The sequence below is a fragment of the Zootermopsis nevadensis genome, unplaced genomic scaffold (assembly GCF_977971745.1).
Source record: "Zootermopsis nevadensis isolate Lab colony 2312 unplaced genomic scaffold, Znev_1.0 Znev_ptg000024l, whole genome shotgun sequence".
In the NCBI taxonomy this organism is placed as follows: domain Eukaryota; kingdom Metazoa; phylum Arthropoda; class Insecta; order Blattodea; family Termopsidae; genus Zootermopsis; species Zootermopsis nevadensis.
In genome coordinates, this window is record NW_028259156.1 from 11,838,381 (window position 1) to 11,859,025 (window position 20,645).

General features: G+C 37.7%; 1 protein-coding gene and 1 long non-coding RNA gene across 2 annotated transcripts in view; one reads left to right on the top strand and one right to left on the bottom strand.

Annotated features, from left to right (window-relative positions):
* LOC147872810 (uncharacterized) overlaps positions 1-7,079 on the top strand; it is a 112,152-nt gene extending 105,073 nt beyond the window's left edge. Inside the window, exon 2 of the long non-coding RNA XR_015536933.1 lies at positions 6,963-7,079. This is a non-coding gene — a long non-coding RNA (uncharacterized LOC147872810). The remainder of the gene's footprint in view (positions 1-6,962) is intronic.
* On the bottom strand, positions 1,199-20,620 carry botv (exostosin like glycosyltransferase 3). Its single transcript, XM_022068567.2, has 14 exons — positions 20,136-20,620; positions 19,444-19,570; positions 17,622-17,773; positions 16,215-17,507; positions 14,776-14,991; positions 14,277-14,393; positions 11,721-11,814; positions 11,100-11,230; positions 9,519-9,644; positions 7,610-7,737; positions 6,476-6,600; positions 5,371-5,519; positions 4,216-4,320; positions 1,199-3,259 (listed from the first exon to the last, which is right to left on the bottom strand). The coding sequence occupies exons 1-14, from the start codon at positions 20,292-20,294 to the stop codon at positions 3,155-3,157; spliced, it is 3,027 nt and encodes a 1,008-aa protein (XP_021924259.1). The 5' UTR covers positions 20,295-20,620; the 3' UTR covers positions 1,199-3,154.
* Between the last annotated feature and the right edge of the window lie 25 nt (positions 20,621-20,645).

A 20,645-nucleotide genomic window follows, 5' to 3' on the forward strand; every position in this document is an offset into this window, starting at 1 on the left:
ATAGAATTAAAACAAATCATAATGAAACATTAAATGTTTCGTATACTGTGTCCGTAAGAAATAATTTCACTAATAATCCTATTTGCCAAAGATCCAACTACTGTGTCACATTTAATGGATTGTAAATATGAATACACGTTTCTAGAAAACACCGTTTATTATTTCGTACAAAATTGTTTATGTAAGTGTCTAGACAGAAATAAATTGTGGGAGTTACAAAAATCGACGTGCTCGAGTTATTCTCCAATAAGTATATAGCACTGAAACACACTTTTGTTGCGTGATATTAGAATTGTTTCATGATCCCACAGTTGATTATTGAACTAATTAATTAAGCCTCATTTACTAACTTCAAACACTAATTTATTGTTATAAGTTAGTGCGGTAATTGCTCGTGAAGATCATGTATTTAATTTATCCGCAGTGATAGTTGAAGTACTACGATCTGACGAAAGCAGTGGCAGTTTGTATTAGTTCATGGTAGTAGCCACTGCCAAGGGCTCAATCGGTCACAACGTTAACTACCATGTAAGACTTGAGGTTCTCACAGCGGTGAGTATGAAGATTTCTGTCTTCTGGGTTATTGCGCTGTGTAGTCTGGTCGATGTTAACCAACGTTTCAGAGGTCATACTGCCTCCGTCATCAGGGCGATGAGTATGAAGATTTCTGTCTTCTGGGTTGTTGCGCTGCGTAGTCTGGTCGATGTTAACCAACGTTTCAGAGGTCATACTGCCTCCGTCATCAGAGTATGAAGATTTCTCTCTTCTGGGTTGTTGCGCTGTGTAGTCTGGTCGATGTTTACCAACGTTTCTGAGGTCATACTGCCTCCGTCATCAGGGCGATTCTTAGTATGAAGATTTCTGTTTTCTGGGTTGTTGCGCTGTGTAGTCTGGTCGATGTTTACAAACGTTTCAGAGGTCATACTGCCTCCGTCATCAGGGCGATGAATATTCATCGCCCTGATGACGGAGGCAGTATGACCTCTGAAACGTTGGTTAACATCGACCAGACTACACAACGCAACAACCCAGAAGACAGAAATCTTCATACTCATCGCCCTGATGACGGAGGCAGTATGATCTCTGAAACGTTGGTTAACATCGACCAGACTACACAGCGCAATAACCCAGAAGACAGAAATCTTCGTTAACTACCATCTCTCCCTCCCGACCCTCCAACAAAGAATACAACACAGGATTGCTGGTGGATTAATGGGAAACCTGAAGAATTTTATTTATTTTTTCAAGATGAAATGCTACCACATGCAACGCATTTGCACTGTAAAAGATATGACACGACAATATATGTCTATATACATACACATGGCACTAGGCCTAAGTCATGAAAGGCTGATAAATCAAGTACGTCTCACCTCATAGTTCGTGCCATAACCACAATACAATAACTATTCAAATAAAACAGTTCAACACTTTAAGATTAGATGTAACTTTATGGACAAAAGTTGACATCAATACTTCCATACAGCAAATCTACCAAATTACACTTTACAAGATTCCTCAAGAGCGTACATTATGTTGTCATGAAAACATGGTTCCAAGATCTTGCCAACTGTTTGTGGAGAATGGACTGAGAGAGTTAAATTTACCAAGTATTTCAAACATCTGTTAATATTAAAACGTAATTTCTTTATCTATTAACAAGTAATAATGTGATAAAAATACACAAGACATAAAAGAATTATAAATAATCACTTTTCAACAGTTTTCCTATTACAGCAATTACGATATTTAAATGTTTAATCTGGATCTTCCTCAAGCAAGCTGGCACCCACAGCTTATGGATGTGCAACTCTGTGCTACTGGTTAGCACTGCGGGTTCCAACTTTACGTTGGCTTGATCTATCGACATTCGGTAGGACTCCTTGGACGAGGGATCGGCAAGGCCTCTACCTGTACACAGGACAGCACAACACAGAAAAACGCGGACAAACATCCATGGCTTGAGAGGGATTCGAACCCACGGTCCCAGTGACCAAGGCCCATGCCTTAAACTGTGCGGCAACTGCAGACCCCATAGATTATCAAGGGAAATATAAATTTAATTGCAGATAAAACTGATGAAGTTATATGCGTTTGAAGAGCTTCAGTCTGGATAGAAAGGAAACTGTCCCTGCAATAAATTGAATGGGAAGTTACAGACTTCTATTTCTTCATGTAAGAGGAAATCAATGGTGTCAGGGTGATCATAAGATTAGAGAGGCCTGTTTCAATATGCGTTTGTGTATTGCATGTACTGTACCTGGATGCAGTTGCCATACTGGCGGTAGTATTTCCTTATTGCCAGATAAGCAACAGAAGTGTATTAACTAAGTACACTTGTTTAAAATGGAAAAGGTTAACAGATCAGTTTGGGATTTCACAAGCAGTCTTTGCTATATAATAAGTAATCTGACAGACGCTGGCACAACTTCTGCTTCGCAGTCATTAAGTCGTGCATCTCGAACTTCACGGCCTCATTTGGCGAATGTTACATTAGTTTTACTATGATTATGAGGAAATGCAAGTAAATATGTGGTGATTTATTTACACATATAGTTTTCATCAATATGTAAAACACTTAAGAGGCCCATCCACGTACGAGTCTGGCTCGGCGATCTTGACTCGTGAGCCGGGCTCGGATGTATTTCACCACACATGCATAGCAGACTCGGCTCATGACACCCCACCCACAAATGAGTTTGGCTCAATGGAACCCGAGCCGAGCCGGACTCGCAACAGACTCGTACGTGGATGGGCCGCTTTTTACACTGATATTCCAGTTTGGATAATTTGGTTTGTTGCACCATTTCCATCATACCTGACACATTTTTCAACATATTAAGTTAAACAAATTATATATAAAATATAAATAACATTGTCAGCTGTTAAGTAAAGCATAAATGTTTCTAGAATTTACTAATGAAATTCTTCATTAACATGGCACCACAACTAGAACAGAAATTTTAAAAAAAAACCCTCAAGACACACAAGCTGTTCTGCTTCACTGAACCATAATTTATGAACATGTTAATTTCATCTGTTCAGACAAGTATTCAGTCTGTGATTATATTAAAATGGCTAGAAGCTGTATTTATAATCAATTATAAAGACAAATTGTAAACAAACATTCCCAAAATGAAATGATATGAACGCATCATATGAATTTGAAACACTTTTGTTTATCGTGAGGAATTCTGGTCTTGAAGAGTATTGAATCTGCCCTAAACTGAGTGTTGAGTAGTGGAGTGTATCCAAACACCTGCAAATGTGAATAATTATTACAAAATTCAACACAAAACAGTGTATCTATGAGGGGCAGTCAAAAAGTTCCAGGAACTGTGTTATAGCGCTGTAATGGTAGGACATATGGCAACGCTTACCTAATCACCTTCAAAGTAGGACCCTTGCGCGCGCACACACACTTGCTCCATCGATCCTGCCATTGTTGGAAGCACCGGCAGAAGGCTTCGTTTGGAGTTCAGCCGTCACATTGGATTTGATGTCCTCCATGGTTGTGAAACGCGTCCCCTTGAGGCCCATTTGCAGAGTAAGAAGTCACTCGGAGCGAGATCCGGAGAGTATGGTGGTTGGGTGATGACGGGAATGCTTTTCTCGGCGAGGAATTGCTGCACAACCAGCGATGTGTTGAATGCAATGGCCGAACTCTGTAAGATTCCAAACGAAGCCTTCCGCCGGTGCTTCCAACAATGGCAGGATCAATGGAGCAAGTGTGTGTGTGCACAAGGGTCCTACTTTGAAGGTGATTAGGAAAGCGTTGCCATATGTCCTACCATTACAGTGCTATAACACAATTCCGGGAACTTTTTGACTGCCCTACGTATAACAATGATAAAAACAAAATTCTTGTTTTTTAAGCTAGTGTTAATAATGAAATAGATGTAAAAACTTGTACTGGAATAAATTTGGATTTTACAAGATCACAACAAAAGGAAAGCAATGGTCTGTGATAAAATATTAAAATCTTTATATCTCTACACGACTTAAAATCTGTTTCCCAAAAATCTATCAGAGCTTTGAAGCTTGTGGATGTTTTTCAATCAATAATTAAAATATTGTTTTAAAGCTCACATTTGCAACATAACTGGCATGCAGTAAATATATGAAAGTATTTACAATTATCCATATTCTAATGTCTTTCAGAAATGGGAGACAAACTGAGAGTGCTAAATAATTTCATATACATTATGGACGTACCTGTGTAAAAAATTTAATACATTTGTGTCTTTCTTTAAAATGTGTATCATCTTCAGATAGGGATACTGGGCATCCCGGACAGCGAAAAGTCCAGCGAGAAGTCACCTGACACGAGAAAATAAAAAATAAGGAATGTTTGTTCTACAAATGACAAGTATGTGCAAATATACCTTCAGCATGTATTTGGCTCAAAACTTCTTATCCTTACTCTGCCCTTCATAGATTAGGCTTAAGCATGTTCAAACTTCAGTCATTTTTTTAATGAAGTTCTTATGTCAGCAAGCTTTGGGAGTCTATCATTATCCATTATTTTTCTAGTCGTCCATTCTTTCATTTACCACATCAATATTTAGTTTCTTCCATGTATCTTTCCTATTAATTATGTCTAATCTGCTATATCCCTTTGCATTTCTTAACAATATGATTTTAGCTATCTGAATTTCAATATCATCCAAGAAATACAAATGAAATTTTCCACAGTGATTATAAATATATTTCCTTTAAGCTAACCTAATGAAAGCAGCAGCCCTACATGAGGGGCTAATTCAGAGGGAAGTTGGTAGAACGTTCCATAATAGCACTGGTGAAAAGCAGAGCAGTATTTCTCATAGACATAATGTTATAACGAATAACAATTAGTCCTCACATAACATGTAAATCAGTATTTTAATAGTTGTAACCAATCAATGATTTTCATATAACCATTGCACGGAGAAACCGGGGAAGCCCCGGAGGAAAACTCCGTGTTGCCCAGACCACGGCGTTGCCCAACACAAGTTATAAATTTGGGCACGGCCGGGAATCGAACATGGGACCCCAGAATTATAAGGCCAGCGTTACACGGCTCTAAGTCAACAGTATAGTACTGCTAGTTCTGAACTGTCTTCACTCACCTGGGCTCTGCTGTAACCTCACACATGATCTCTGGTGGGGCATTATTTAATGTACTCCTAACATTTGATGTTAGAAAAATGTAATGAAAATATACAACTTTTGTTAGGTACTTTCTGCGGAACATAAGCCAACAACACGATGGTTAATAATGAGACGCTCGAGCCTTGACTTTTTAAATTTCAGTCAAGAAATTCCCTGCATTTTACGGAACCTAAAGTTCACTGATTTCCACGCCACACATTAATCTCAGCTTGTATTTACCTTGACTGGTGGCTTCCTTGTGATGTGCGAAATAAGGAAGTTCATTGCAATGTCTTCACAGTTCATGTACTCATCCACTTTGTCTCTTACAGCCTGAGGCAGCCAGTAGGAGTAGAGATACATATAATACTTGTGAAAGAATGCAGCACCTGTCAATTACGTAATTATAAATACCCAGATGTTAAAGACATGTTCGGAAAGTAAACATCCTTAAAGTAGGCAAAATCTAAAAGAATTCATAGATACAATCAGAAATCTAATGTCCTTTTATTCCACGTAGCTTTATATTATAACATCTTAATTCAAAGTTTGTATAATCTAGAATTCAAATTGTAGTTCACAATTTCATATGCTAAAACTTGCTTCTCTTTTTACTTCTCATTATGTAATAATACATAAAATGCACAATGCTACATTTGGCACCACTATATACTATGATTCTTTGCTTCATTCTGCCTCCACCCTCTCCTCTTTATTTCCTTCTGAGCCACAGTATATGTGACTGGTGCAGGCCTCAGTAGACAATTCTACTGGAAAACATTTTATCAGAAAAGCATGAAAGTATCACGTATAGTGTCTGTTTTATTAATCATAAAAATTCACAATCAGAGCTGTTTAAGCTGACGATGACAGTTCTTTGTAATATGTAAAACTGTTTTTTGGATTTTGTCCACTATTTTAAATTCTTCTTCTTCTTTTTCCGGTTTAACCCTTTACGGGTCCCCAACTTTTCAGTTGGCTCGATCTATGAACATTCGGTAGGACTCCTTGGATGAGGGATCGGCCCGTCGCAAGGCCTCTACCTGTACACAGGACAGCACAACACAGAAAAACATCCATGGCTTCAGTGGGATTTGAACCCATGGTCCCTGCGACCAAGCGGCACAAGACATACACCTCAGACCGCGCGTCCACTGCAGACCTCCTATTTTAAATTATAAAATAATAAAACAAGAAAGCAGTGTTTCAGAAGCCTCTGCCTTCAGGCAAAAAGGGGGAAAAGTGGACAGAAAGCATGTCTCTTTGGCCATCTGGTTGAGCTAGCCTCAGACCTGGACAGCTAGAACATTTAAGTGTTACGTGTTGTAAAATAACTGCTCCTAACCTGTTAACACCATAGACAGCTCACATGAGTAATTGGAATTGTAGAGCCATCCTCCATAATTGAGGTCCCAGGCATGGAACCTACCAGGAAAGCCAACTACTCTGTCCCGCTGTTCTCGCCACACCCTGCCATCAAAGATTTAATAGCAATTATTAAATTATACTATGAAAGGAAGAACTATCTTAGGCTGGGGCCACACGACCGTACATAGTATGTCCGTTGTAACGCACATCGTGATGTCCGTCATAGAATTATGAAGGGGCACATAGGGTATAACACACGAAGCACGCGGTCGTGTGGCCCCAGCCTTAAGTGTACTATATGGTTACTTACACCATCTTTTGTAAATAAAGTTGAACTCCCTATTACATTACACTTTTACTCTTATTAATGACAGCCTCCAAATTGCTTAAACATTTAATTGTATAAATATAACTTCCCACATTTCTTTATAATTCTGATCTGAATTTAATATTTTGAATTTCAGTTTCCCAGGACTGAAACATTTGTACTGCCTGCTACCACTGGTATAATCATTTGCTTCTACCATGGTGTGGTAATGACATACTGGGAACGACCCGTTCTTCAAGTGCCTGAGCACTGCGGGTCCCAACTTTTCGTTGGCTTGATCTATGGACATTCGGTAGGACTCCTTGGAAGAGGGATCGGCCCGTCGCAAGGCCTCTACCTGTACACAGGACAGCACAACACAGAAAAATGCGGACAAACATCCATGGCTTGAGTGGGATTCGAACCGATGGTCCCAGCGACCAAGCGGCACAAGGCCCACGCCTCAGACCGCCTGGCTACTGTGGACCCCCGGTAATGACATAGAGGAATTAAAAATGGCAGATGTCAGACATAACAGTTCAATGAACTTTATGTTAACTCTTGCATTGTTTTTAACTGTCAATAAAACACATCTTTGCACTGTAAAGTTTAAACTGAAGGGAATGAGCGAATCAAAAAGAAAGAAAGAGACTGGGTAAGCAAAAGCTGATTATTATATTTACAGTGATTTAATTGTAATATATTCTATGCAGAGAAGGCATAAAAATTGGATAAAATACTTATAAATGGAGTTTTGAGTTCTAACTTTACTGGCACGCACAGATGCTGGGAATAAATGCTTACCTAAAGCCAAAAACAATTTCATGATGTCGTAGGTGTGTATCATCGTCTACTGAAAGCACGGCTTCAGTTTCAATGGCACTATATGGGAGAAACCTGTTGTTCAGGCTGTTTCGACTTGCTTTCACCACCTACAATAAAATAAATACGCATAAAAATGTCACAAACCAAACGTATGCATATTATCTACAAAATAAAATTGAACCTCCCCAAGTTACAGTACTTGTTTGTTATATTTACTTAATTCACTTTGTTCATAGCACTAATCGGTGATAAACAGTCCTAATTTCCCATACTATTCAAATAAATAATAAATTATTTTTTATGTAGGATTGTTGGATTTCTGGATGTTCTCCATCATCTAGTATTCTGAAGAAAAAAACAGTTTTGGAAAGTAGATCTGTTTCTGTACTAGGTGAAAAGGCAAGAAGGCCTGTCAGAAACATTTAATCCCATTCACTATACGCCATAGTGTCTGTTTGAAATGATGACTGAAGTTCAGAAATCCAGTAAGATTAACTGTAACATACCATCATCAGAACTGTTTACAATTGATTTTTCATGGCAAAGGTCATTTATACAAATCTATAATTTTACCAGTTGTTTCGTATGGATGTAAAACTTTGTCTCTCATTAAGGAACGAACACAGACCGAGGATGTGTGAGAACATGGTGCTTAGGAGAATATTTGGACCTAAGCGGGATGAACTGACAGGAGGCCAGAGTCAACTGCATAATGAGGAGGACCATAATTTGTACTCTTAATCAGGTATTATTAGGATGATGACAGTGGCATAAATGTATGGGGAAGATGAAAAATGTGTCCAAAATTTTGTTTGGAAAGTCTGAGGGGAATAGATCACTCGGAAGACATAGAAGTAGATGAGAGAATATTACTAAAATGGATCTTACAGAAACAGGGACAATGTGGACTGAAATCATCCGGTTCAGGATAGGAAACAGGAGGACATATTTTTGTGAACATGATAATGAACCTTTTGATCCTATAAAAGACAGCAAATTTCTTGACTAGCGGAGTATACTATTAACTTTCATGAAGGACTCTGCTCCATGGAGTTTGTTAGTTCCAATATAATATTTTCTCATAAATGAGAGAAGTATTTATTTGAAGATTTTCGTCTTCTGGGTTGTTGCGCTGTGTAGTCTGGTCGATGTTAACCAACGCTTCAGAGGTCTTACTGCCTCCGTCATCGCCCTGATGACAGAGGCAGTATGACCTCTGAAACGTTGGTTAACATTGACCAGACTACACAGTGCAACAACCCAGAAGACAAAAATCTTCATACTCACCACTGTGAGAACCTCAAGTCTTACATAAGTATTTATTTATAATAAAAATAATTTTAAAATTCCTTTAAGACACTATGTAGATGATGCATATTCTTTACCAACTCCACCAAATTTTTGGGCAATCAGGAGTTTAACAGTAAAAACTGACAACTGATTTATGTTGATAACACAACAGGATTCACACATTAACATCATTACAATGATCATCTTTTAAGGTGCAATGGACGATTCTCCAAATGCACCATTAATGCATATAGCTATTGCTATGTACTGCCACTATATAAAATGAGAGAAAAGATGTTTACTTCAGGCTGAAGATATGAATGATGGTATACTACCTTCAAATAAACCAAAGTTTCAAATCTCCATCTACTCATCACGCTCATTTTTCTACCTCATTCCACATTATATTACATTTAAAGATAAAACCATGTTTAAATAACCTCAGAATCACTCAAATCAATCCATTAACATTATCACCGATTGCAAACGACATTATGGTAAGTTTCAAAGCTAGACTTAAATTATTTATGACACTGCGAGAGATGCTTAACCTTTTGTAACACTAAATATATAATATATGAAGATCTGCTGAACTCACGTGTATGGGGACTCCTATGTCAGGCCAATGTAAATCTTCTAGAGGTGGTTTGGGAGAGTTCCATATGACAACAACTTTGTTCAGGTATGGCAGTCCATACAATCTACTCAGAGAATTAATCAGTACCTGCACAGTTTGAAAATATCTGTTACAAAACTCTTTCTAGTGTTCAGGAAATTATGTTTTGGTCAACTGTCAGATTCTTCATATAAGCCATCTTTCTTCAAGTGATGACCATAAATTACAAATGTTTGATAATAAAGTGCTGGGGACTTAGACCCAAGAAGAATTAAGTAGTTAACAGTTTAGAATCCTACATAATGAGGATCTTCATAAATAAAACAGGTTAATCAATATTGTTACAATAACAACATCAAATATGTTATGATGGACTGAACATGTGGCTCAGAATTGGGTGACAAAAAATGAATACAGATTTATGAATGTAGGATAACATTAAGACATTTTGGAGACACAAGTTGTGAGAAAGAGAGGCAAATGAAACACATTCAAGATCATGTCCAGTGGTAGGTTTTGGAATGAGCAGTGTTGGACCCTCAGGTTCCACCATCAGAGTTTGTATAATAAGTTTTCATATTATAAAACTGTTTATGAAATTGAACATAGAAAGGAGGTTTGGTATAGTATCGTCTTCTTATTATTGCGTCATCTCTGAACGAAGGTTGGCTATCTACATGGCGAACATTGTCCTCGAGACTTCTGCTTGAAAGATATCTATTGAGGTGCATCCGAACCATCTTCTTAGGTCTTTCATCCAAGAGTTTTGGGGTCTACCGACGGATCTTTTTCCTTGGATTTTGCCCTCGATGAGGAGTACACTATGATATGGCCGAAATACCGGACCTTTCTTTCTTTAACGGCAAGCAGTAGTTCCTTTAGCTCCCAGGGTATTCGTAGTATACGTCGATATAAATACATTTTGAAAGCTTCGATTCTTTTCTCCATGGGAGAATCAAGAGTCCAGCTCTCGCATCCATAGAGAAATGTAGAAAACAGTGTAGTATAATCTCAGTTAATTGTTCTATATAACTGAATTACAATATAATTAATCAGAACCATCAGTTGTACCAAACACGAATGCTAAGAATGAAGAGAAGTCAAAAACAGGCTGAAGTAATATTAAAGAAGTATAAAAAATATGCATGCAGCAAATACAAAATATTAATGTAACTCAATCAGTACATTGTAGTTGTAATATTTATGATAAAAGCAACCATCCAAAGACAGTGTGACTTGATGAAACTTGGTGGTAGGCTTGATACAAGGTCTATAATTGTTGGATGGGTCAAAGTTAACATACCCAGGCAAGTCTGCATGCCTTCAGCTGTGCAACTCCATCACCAAGCCAAGCAGTCCAAGACTGGTAATCCCCAAGCAGAGTATCTAATTATTCACAAGCCTCAAAAGACAAGACAACCAGACCGCTTCTGCAGTAATGATATAAAACAAGGGTAAGAAGCAGAAGGAGGAACTGGATAAAGAATTTTTAGGCCAAAACAGGCAATAATTTGCCAAACTCATGAGGACAAGAAGACTGTAAAACAGTATATTCGTGCTAACCTGTTCTCTTTCATATGTCAGCATAACGATGGTAAACTGCTCCCGGGGATTGTTTCCTCCGAGACTTTCTGAAAATTCCTTTCCAGCACCACCAGCACCCCTTCCGATGGGGCGGAATCCCATACCAGAACCTAGAAGCGTTACAATTTAGGAACACCTTGCAGATACAAAGATCACAATAAAAGTGCAATGAAGAAGGCAGTTAAGTGGTTAGCATACAAATTTAGTATTCAAAGGGTTCTGAGTTTGGTCTTGATCACAATACATGTACGGTAAAAATATGTCAGTATAATAGAAACTTATCACCTGATGATGGGAGTACAACCAATTCCTGAAATATTGTGCATATTAAATATGCTTCACAATGGACAATCATGTCATAAACCCCAAGAGAATCAATATGATGTTTAATTTATTCACAAACTTCTTTATTATTTTATTTCATAGAAGTGTAAGAAGAAGCCTTTAAAAACATTTTTTTTAATTTTCTTATTCCACTCTCATTAAAATTCCTAAGTCAATGATGTTTTATTTCTTTTAGTGATATTTACATACAAGTAACTGATCTTTGTATATAAATGTACCATCTTTTAAGAGCAGTAAGGTAATTTTACTACTTACCAACAAATTTTGCATCAGACGGCAAAAGTATATCAAAGGGTAATTGTGGGTAGAGCCAAAATGGATCACCCCAGTCATTCCACATCTCGTGACCCTGAAGTTATGAAACATATTTAATTACTATCGATTAAAAACAGTCAAAAATATTGCAACTTCCTTTAGTTAAAGATAGTACTTTACGCAGTAATCTGTTTACTTGCACAATTTCCTTATGTCCACATCCATGATTCATGCGAGCTCTATATGAACACAGGAGGTCATAACAGACACAACTTTATTATCAATGCTGTGGCTTAAAAAATACTGTGCACTATCTACATAGCCATGAAGAAAGGAAATGTGTTCCAATGCAAACAAATGACAATCTATGTGCATTTTAAAATGTTATCCATAAAAGTGTACTTACTGTGATTTTACAGCAGCTGTTGAAAGACGTGTTCTACAACATGCAGACATTTCCTACTAATGCAACATCTCCTATGAAAGAATTTTAATTCTCTCTGTGATTTATATTATAACACCTATATTTCAGTATCTACAGCCTACAAATAATAAGGTTTATTATTAGGATCTGACTCCTTCCTGCACAACTATACATATATACAAGGCTAATAACCTTGCACCGTAAAAAGGAAGATGTTTCGAAACCTCAATCAAAGCCTCGGAGAGAATGGACCTAACAGAGGACCGAATTGAAGAGGAGAATTGAGGAGGCCATGGAACAAATAAGGACCGGAGAGCCATAGAAGAAGAAGAATTTCAACTGGTTATTTCCCAGCTCACAGGAATAATACGACAGTCACAGCATATGCAATGAAATGAACTGAGCATTTGAGTGTGTGGTGCGCATGTAAAGAAACAGATATACAAACCAGTGCATGCCATTTTATTGTTCATCAAACCAAAACCCTTAAAACTGAAGCTCACAACAGCAGCAGTAGGACAAGAGACCCACAGAAAAGTATTAAAGATGGATTTCTTAACAGAAATCCTCTACTTTCTGCTTCTACGATTTAATGACACACAGCTACTGGATGGACGAATTAACTAAAACTCATATGCTGTTATATTTAAAATTAAATCCGTGGCATAACAGGTCCAGAGAGTCAAAGCCGACTAGCTTGACTGCTGGCCTCACGTTCACATGCCTAAGCAGAGGTGAACGATCATCCAACCAGATATAGGGTGACGTGTGGTCAGCACGACGAACCCCCAGCCATTGCTAGTTTTCATGACTGGATTACGCTACTCATTGTAGCTCCCCAATTTCCTCACGATGCTGGGTTGGCACCGGTCCCATACACTGGTCGAAAGCTTCTCCCCCGAGACTCGAACCAGCGCGTATTCCGTATCACCGGTCCGAAGCATGATGCCTCAGACCGTGCGGCTACGGCGCGGGACTATGCTGTTATATTTAACTAAAATAAATATTTTAACATTCAGTAATGTCACAGTAAATGAGAAGATAATTATTCAGTAAATATGTTAATAACGTTCTACAGAGCCATAAATGTGACATGCCGACGCAGTGAAGTCTGGCTCAATAAATATTCTCTCTACTTAACACACAGAATTCAATAAAAACTATAGGGCAAAACAAAAATATTTAAATAAAGCATACTGTGACACAAGGGAGTGGATCTTGCAAAACAGAATACCTAAAGCATTGAATCAACAGAAACTTTTATACAAAAATACAAATTAGAATTTTGAATATTATTAAATAACCAAATAAACAATTTACTTTCATACTAGAACGGCAAGCTTCTGAGCTATACATACTGGTTGCTTATAAAAATGGATGTGTTGGAATAGTGTTTGTGGAATGAAAACATCCTACATACATGTAGTGTCCATAGCTTTCCTATGTGAGCCAGCAAGAACTAATGTCAGGCACCAAAAAACAGCATTATTATAGCTTTATTCTTATTCTTTAGCATTTGGCAAGGTCTACTCTCTTTTTTTTGTCTATGGTCAGCTTTGACCATCATTACCTATCAGGGTTTTCTTGCGAAAGTACCACAGTGGTTTCGCCTTGCCTTCCGTGGCCAGTCTTTATCCACCAGACTGGAAGAGAAAGGACGCGGACAAACATCCGTGCCTTGAGTGGGACTCGAACCCACAGTCCCAGAGGCCAGGCGCACGAGGACCATGAATCAGACCGCGTGGCCACTGCGGCCGGCGCTTCCTCATTATTATAACTTCATAATTTATTATATTTATGGTTTATTTAATGACACTGACAATACCTTCAATAATATATATACATATAGTGTGAAATGAGAGAATGCTAAGTTAATAATGTGGGAAGGATAAGGAAGAAAGCATCCATGGCCTGATTTAAGGCACTTCTCTGCAGAGGACTGAGAAAAACCATGAAAAACTTCAGACAGGATATCCAGGCTCCAAGCTAAATTTAAATCTAGGCCTCTTGAATATGAAGCACAATAACATATAACACAGACATCTTGCCTGCTCCTTGCAACTAAATTTATTCAACACACTTGAGCAACACCAGATTTATGATCAGATGTGCAGAAAAATGAGGTAACAAACCTGTGTTAGGAAGACTGTGTAGTTGCGCTTAAAACGAGGCGAAGGATAAGGTGGTTCAATTGGCCCAAGACTCTCTTCTGGTTCTGTTTCTGATACCACAGCTTCAGTTCGTAGAGGCTGCCGAGCAAAAGTAGATTGAAATAAGTTAACATCAAACACAAAAAAATTGAGAATGACCTATTCTTGATCCTACACACAACTAACAACATGCCACAGGATATCTTTCTTTAAAAATTCAGTCACTCTGGTGATAAATTCCCCTGAAAGGGTCATTACTGCATTCATAGAGGTTTGAAGTTTTCACAGCGGTGAGTCTGAAGATTGTTGTCTTCTGGGTTGTTGCTCTGTGTAGTTTGGTCGATGTTTACCAATGTTTCAGAGGTCCTTCCTGCCTCCATCATCGCCCTGATGATGAAGGCAGACTCTACAGCAAACTACAGCTTTATGCACAGAGCCTGTAAGTTACTTAACAAACATATAGCATATTTACTAAACTTACTGTGAATGTAGAATTGAATACACTGGGTGAAGGTTCATCTTGTATGGGAAGAGGAGGGATGGCAAGCCTGTCCCGCAAGACTGCCACAACAGTATCCACTACACTCTGCACTGAAGAGCAATAACGTTCCCACACCAGACGACCCTGACGTCGTAATGATAATAAGTCTGAATCCGATATGGAACGAAGAAAGAAATGCATCTCTGTGATCCGTGCCTGTAATGCAGAATTGAATACAACATTGTGTTACAAAGCACTGAAATCGAAATTCATTGAGATGTTTCCAACAACAAAATATTTTCTCACTGTTGCAAAGCAAGCAAAGGTAAGAAAGGTAAAACACACTGAAAAGCAACAGATATATAAATCTAAGTACATCCACAATTTTTTTTCTGATTTACTGCATCACAGTTATAATTAATGATACTAATGAAAGAAAATGGAGAAAATCATTATGTGAGGCGTATTTACAACCTTGCAGAGCACCTACTAAAACAGCCCCATTTGTCCAACTGTGTCTATCTCTTCATATGCATAACACAACTCAAGAAAGCATAAACCGATTTTGATGAAACTTGATAATGGAGAATTTTGCAAAAAACTCATCTTTACAAAGTTAATTTAGATGAAACAGTTTTAATGACCACTTTACTTACTTAACAGCTTATTTCATTATACAAACACATACATTCATTGGTAACACTGCATATAATTTTACCAATGGCATAATGAAACCCATCATTTAGTAAAAAGAAAAATTTTCCACATTTATCCCTGAATTAAACTGTATCATTTGGATTTTGACGTAGTAATTAAAGACAATTAAATTATTCACTCACCCTTGCACTCTATGATTCAAGTGCCACTGCCACACAACTCTTGTAATATTATTGAAACTAAATAAATCAACTTCTGAAAACACCCTACTTTCATTTGCAAGAAAAATCAGACTTTGGTAGATGATCATAGGGTTACAAATTACACTGAAAACACAGCTCTGACTGCTGTCACCATTCACAAATGTCAAATTGTAGTGAACATGCCTGAATTGTTATGCTATGCATATGTTTCCTAACTTGCCTTACCAAACCTGAAAAAGAAATGTGGGGAAGGGAACCTGATTTTGCTGCAGTGCACAGAGAAGGTAAGTCTTTTCTTGGGTTATTATATATATCATAACATTTAAAATTACTAGTGTAAACAAACAGCAAGGTCATATTTTAAATGATTATGATTGCATTATTTCATATTGAATATTTCAAACTAGTATAACACTATACTTACTAATATTTTAGCCCCAGTTTAATGTAACACTTAAAGTAGATAAGCAAAATTCCAGAAATTTATTTCCAATCAAGGGGTAAGATAATTATTCCCTTAGTGCCTAGTACCATGCCATTCTCACCTACACCAATAACATTTACATACTTGCAACACACCTTTGGCAGAAAGAGAACAGCTTTGTGCCAGTCTACAACTTCTCCATAAGCCATCTCAAGTTGATCTCCTCCCAGCAGAACAGGTATTGCACCAGCTTTAACTGCTTCATACACTCGTATCTGCACCACTGTGGTCGACACCAAGCTAAAATTTGTTGGTGCCATTACGAGAGCAAATGTCGACTCTTTTAAAACATTTATTCGAGATGATTCCGTTCCACAAAGGGCCCATTCTCCCCACAAGTCTGAGAAATCAGAAACCTTCCTCATACTGGGCAGCCACCTACCAGTATTAAATTTTTTAGTTGTCTCTTCAGTGTTTGGCGAACTAACTAGCATGGAACACTCAAAGTGAAAGAGGAATTGGTCGGATGTCGATCCATATGCCATTCCATGCAAGTGTTCCATTATAAATCTGTTAATATTATCCTGAATATCAATACCACCAGCTTCTGTTTTTGATTCAGACATATAATCTTCCCTATGGTCATTGAGGTCAGCATCATTCACATCATCAACAGTGTCAGCAATACTCTTTACCACGGCTTCCTTCAGTGTGACTAGATTTGATGAATAATGGAATTCTCCTTGAAATGATAAGAGGTATCGTCGCCGCGCAGGCAACATAGATGGGCAGTCTTGCCACACATCTCCTCCTGGAGGACCCAAAATGGGAGGAGTTACAACATCGAAACCACGGCGAAATGTGGATCGCGTAAACGTTGACTGAACAAGCATGGCTCGTCCAGTATCAATGCCAACAAATATGTCACGCCCACCAGTTGACGTATCCCTGCTATCATGGACACTACTGCTGCGAGCAAAATTGAGTAAAATGTGATTCCGTCCATCCCCTCCCCAATACGGAAGATTGTGCAAAAGCTTTTCTTGGATAGATTTCGCAGGTACTTTAGTGTCATTATTATGAATATTCTTTCTACCAGATACAGCTAAAGCTTCACCAACTAATACTAAATATACACACGCAACTTTTGGATCAGATGTGAAATGTGGATTATAACCAAGAGTCTGCTTCAGTGTGGTTTTCACAAAACCTTCAACTTCCCAGCCTGGTGCAATGACTGGATAGTGATCAGGATCATAAAGGAAGACAGGAAAACCAGAAGTAAGTGAACACCGGGAGAAATCAAAGCAATTATACATTCGGCAAGAAAGATTCTCTCCTGCTCTTCTTGGGAGAAATTCTTCAGGGGGCGAAGAAGGCAGGAGTCTCCGAGGAAGAGCTAGGTCAGGAGTATTCCTCTGAAGGGCTTCCCTCTGAGCAACTTGGGCCTACACAGAATACAAAATAATGATTAGCAAATTAACAAAGGAGCTTCACTACCAATTCTAAATAAACTCATATGTACAGCTTGGTTCAAAAGTGACATCCCTGCAATAACATACTTGTTCAACTGAAATCTTGAGTCGCTCAAGTTCTGTCTGCTGATGAATCATTTCCAGTTTCAGCTCATCAATGCGTTGCGTGAAACCAACCACCTCTAATTGCAACCGCTGTCTCTTGGCCTCAAGATCACGGAGTTCTGCACTAACTGATCCTGGAAATGAAAACAAGGAAAGTCATATACAAAACAGATATTTAAACATAGCAGTTACATCTCTTGGTAGTGAATGTAGCAAGAATGATATTTATTACATGCTGTATGAGCATATACAATAACCTCTCCTATAAAAATAATATTAGGCTTTTTACTATTTTTAGTATCACACTTCATGGTTTCCAATTTTGTATTTGGGATGACTGAAGTTGAAGAAATAAACAGTACATCTGTACAACATAACATTTTGTTGATGCATTGTTCCCTGCTATAAACAATCCTATTTGAACACAATTCTCAAATGTGCCTCTTAACCTAAATGGCAGTAAACTCAAAGGTTCCATAATACCAAACTGAAAACCAATGTCCAAGATAAGAGAAGTCAGTTTAAAGAAGTTTTCCCACCAAAATTCTATATGCATTTATCCCCCTTATCCAAGCAACATGTCCTGCATAATGGCACCTTAACCTAAACCTGCATAAATCATGAAGTTTATTGTTATTTCATATCCTAACTGCCTAGATACTTCATTTCTCTCTGCCTGAAATATAAACTTTCTTTATTTTACTTGTATATTCATTATGAACATTTTAAGCACTACTTCACTGCATGACCCCTGCAGCCAAAATGTTATGAATATGAAATGCTTGATAAATGGAACATATGAGACACGTAGTGACAAATTATGATTTATAAGAAAGCAATATCTGGCCTGCCTCCAGGGAGACAAGTTCAGTCCTATTAATCTCTGATCATCCCTCGAGTTTTGAAAAACAGCAAGTTTCACCATTTCCCACAAAATGGTTCATGTTAACTTTATGCAGAAGCAGCATAGAAGCACACAGTCCATTGCCACTATATAACTAAAATAAGAATTTCAAAATACATAAAACTACTTTAACACATAGCCTATTCCATGTAAACATTAGTGTGTGGTGTCATGAGCTCAGTATTGTCCAAGCAAGAGTAAAAGTTAAGCTGTACCACTATGTGCTTGGGATGAGAGGTGATATAGCTCCTACTCATTCTTAACCTTGGCACTAGGTGGGGGAGAGTAGTTACCATCATGTCACGGCCCCACTTTACCCCAGTACCCACTGGATAGGAGGATAGGTAGGCCCCAGAGGCTACAGGAAAAATCCTCTACCCCCATTGGGGATCAAAACCCGGGTCATCCAGTCCATAGCCAGTCACTATACTGACTGAGCTAACCCATCTCTTTTTTGTCCAAGTACATTCAATTTAAATGTGAGTTCACTATACGTATTTTACTACTTTTGAAGTAGTCCTTTTATTTTACTACATTCTGCTACAAGAACTGTCCATATCTGACCTGAAATTTTGATTACAGCATATCAATATACTGCCTTACCTATTACATATTAGGCAGTCTTCTCAATATATAAAACATAACTATAGCTTATATATGGTATACTGTGAAAAAAAGACAATGATCCAGATCTTTGCTTTCCAAGGAAGAATGAAAATTCTGGGTCAAATTTTAACTTTCTACATGCAATCAGAGGAGTAGAGTAAAGGTTTATTTCACATTTCTTCTACTCAGAGTTTCAGGTCAGAGGCATAAAGCAGGTGAAAAAAGTAAAGCTCCATACAATCTAAACCGTACCACAACATTACAAAAATAGAAATTGCAAAATATAAAAGAAACCTTTAATCCTCAACATTTCTTCTATGCGGAGTTTCAAGTCAGATGCTTTGAGAGTACTGAAGTCTTCAAAAGCCTCCAGTTTGGATCGTGTACGGTGCACATCTCCATTTGGCACGTTGCTTTCAACCTATTTAAATATAATTAGACAAGAAACTTATAATTGTAATTACACAAATAATCTGACACGATTCTAAACAAATGTTGATGGGTGCAAGAGTACACTCACATTTAAGTAACAAATTTCAGTTTAAAAATTACTATCAAAATATGATATGACTTGAACATCCTATGGAAAATCAAAGAATGAACAGAAAAAAGTAATTATACTGTTGACATTTATACATGACCTCTTTTGGATTCAATGGTATGCAGTTATATAAATGCCTGAAGTCAAACTACAAAACAAATTCTAAAAAAATTAGGTTGATAATAAAATGTGGAATACAAAATGAATTCCACAGGACAACACTAAATGTTAAATTATGCATCCAGTTTCATATGAAATACAGCAGGCAACTTCCTCATATAATCTATCTGCATTTGCGATTAAACAAGGCTAAAGCAACTAGAATAAATAACTGCCTGCTTGAACATTTCACGTGCTATACCATAATTAAACAAAAACAATATGATTTCAAATTTAAGTACCATAATAGAATAAAGTCTTTGTAACATACATGAATAAGATGTACCTTTGACAAGTAGTAATGTGTAATAAGTGGAACGATGATCAGCACAACTGAGACCAGAATTATGATACGAGACAACTTCACATGACTCAGCCAGTGACAAAATACCTCCTTACTGCCAAGGGCATGGTATGATGATGCACCACCCAAGTCCAGTATCATTTTGCATTAGAATGGCATCACTTCATACATCTTTCACTCCACTTCATGATTTGAGTCAGTGCTGTGTTGTGCCATAAACTACAGCAAAACATAACCTCAGGTTCAAAGCCTTGTTTACTATCAAACATTGAAATTAAATATAAAGTAAACATTTCACCAATTTCAAGAAAGGTAAGGAATGTTTACCACATTACTTTACATATATTTTTATATTTTCTCTCATATAATACTTTCGTGTTAACTTCCATCATAGGTGTAAAATAACAGTTCGCATTTTAAACCTGACACTTGTACTTGAAGTCGTCCTCCATTTTTGTTGCGCTTAACCTGTTCTCTGTGGATCGATCAACG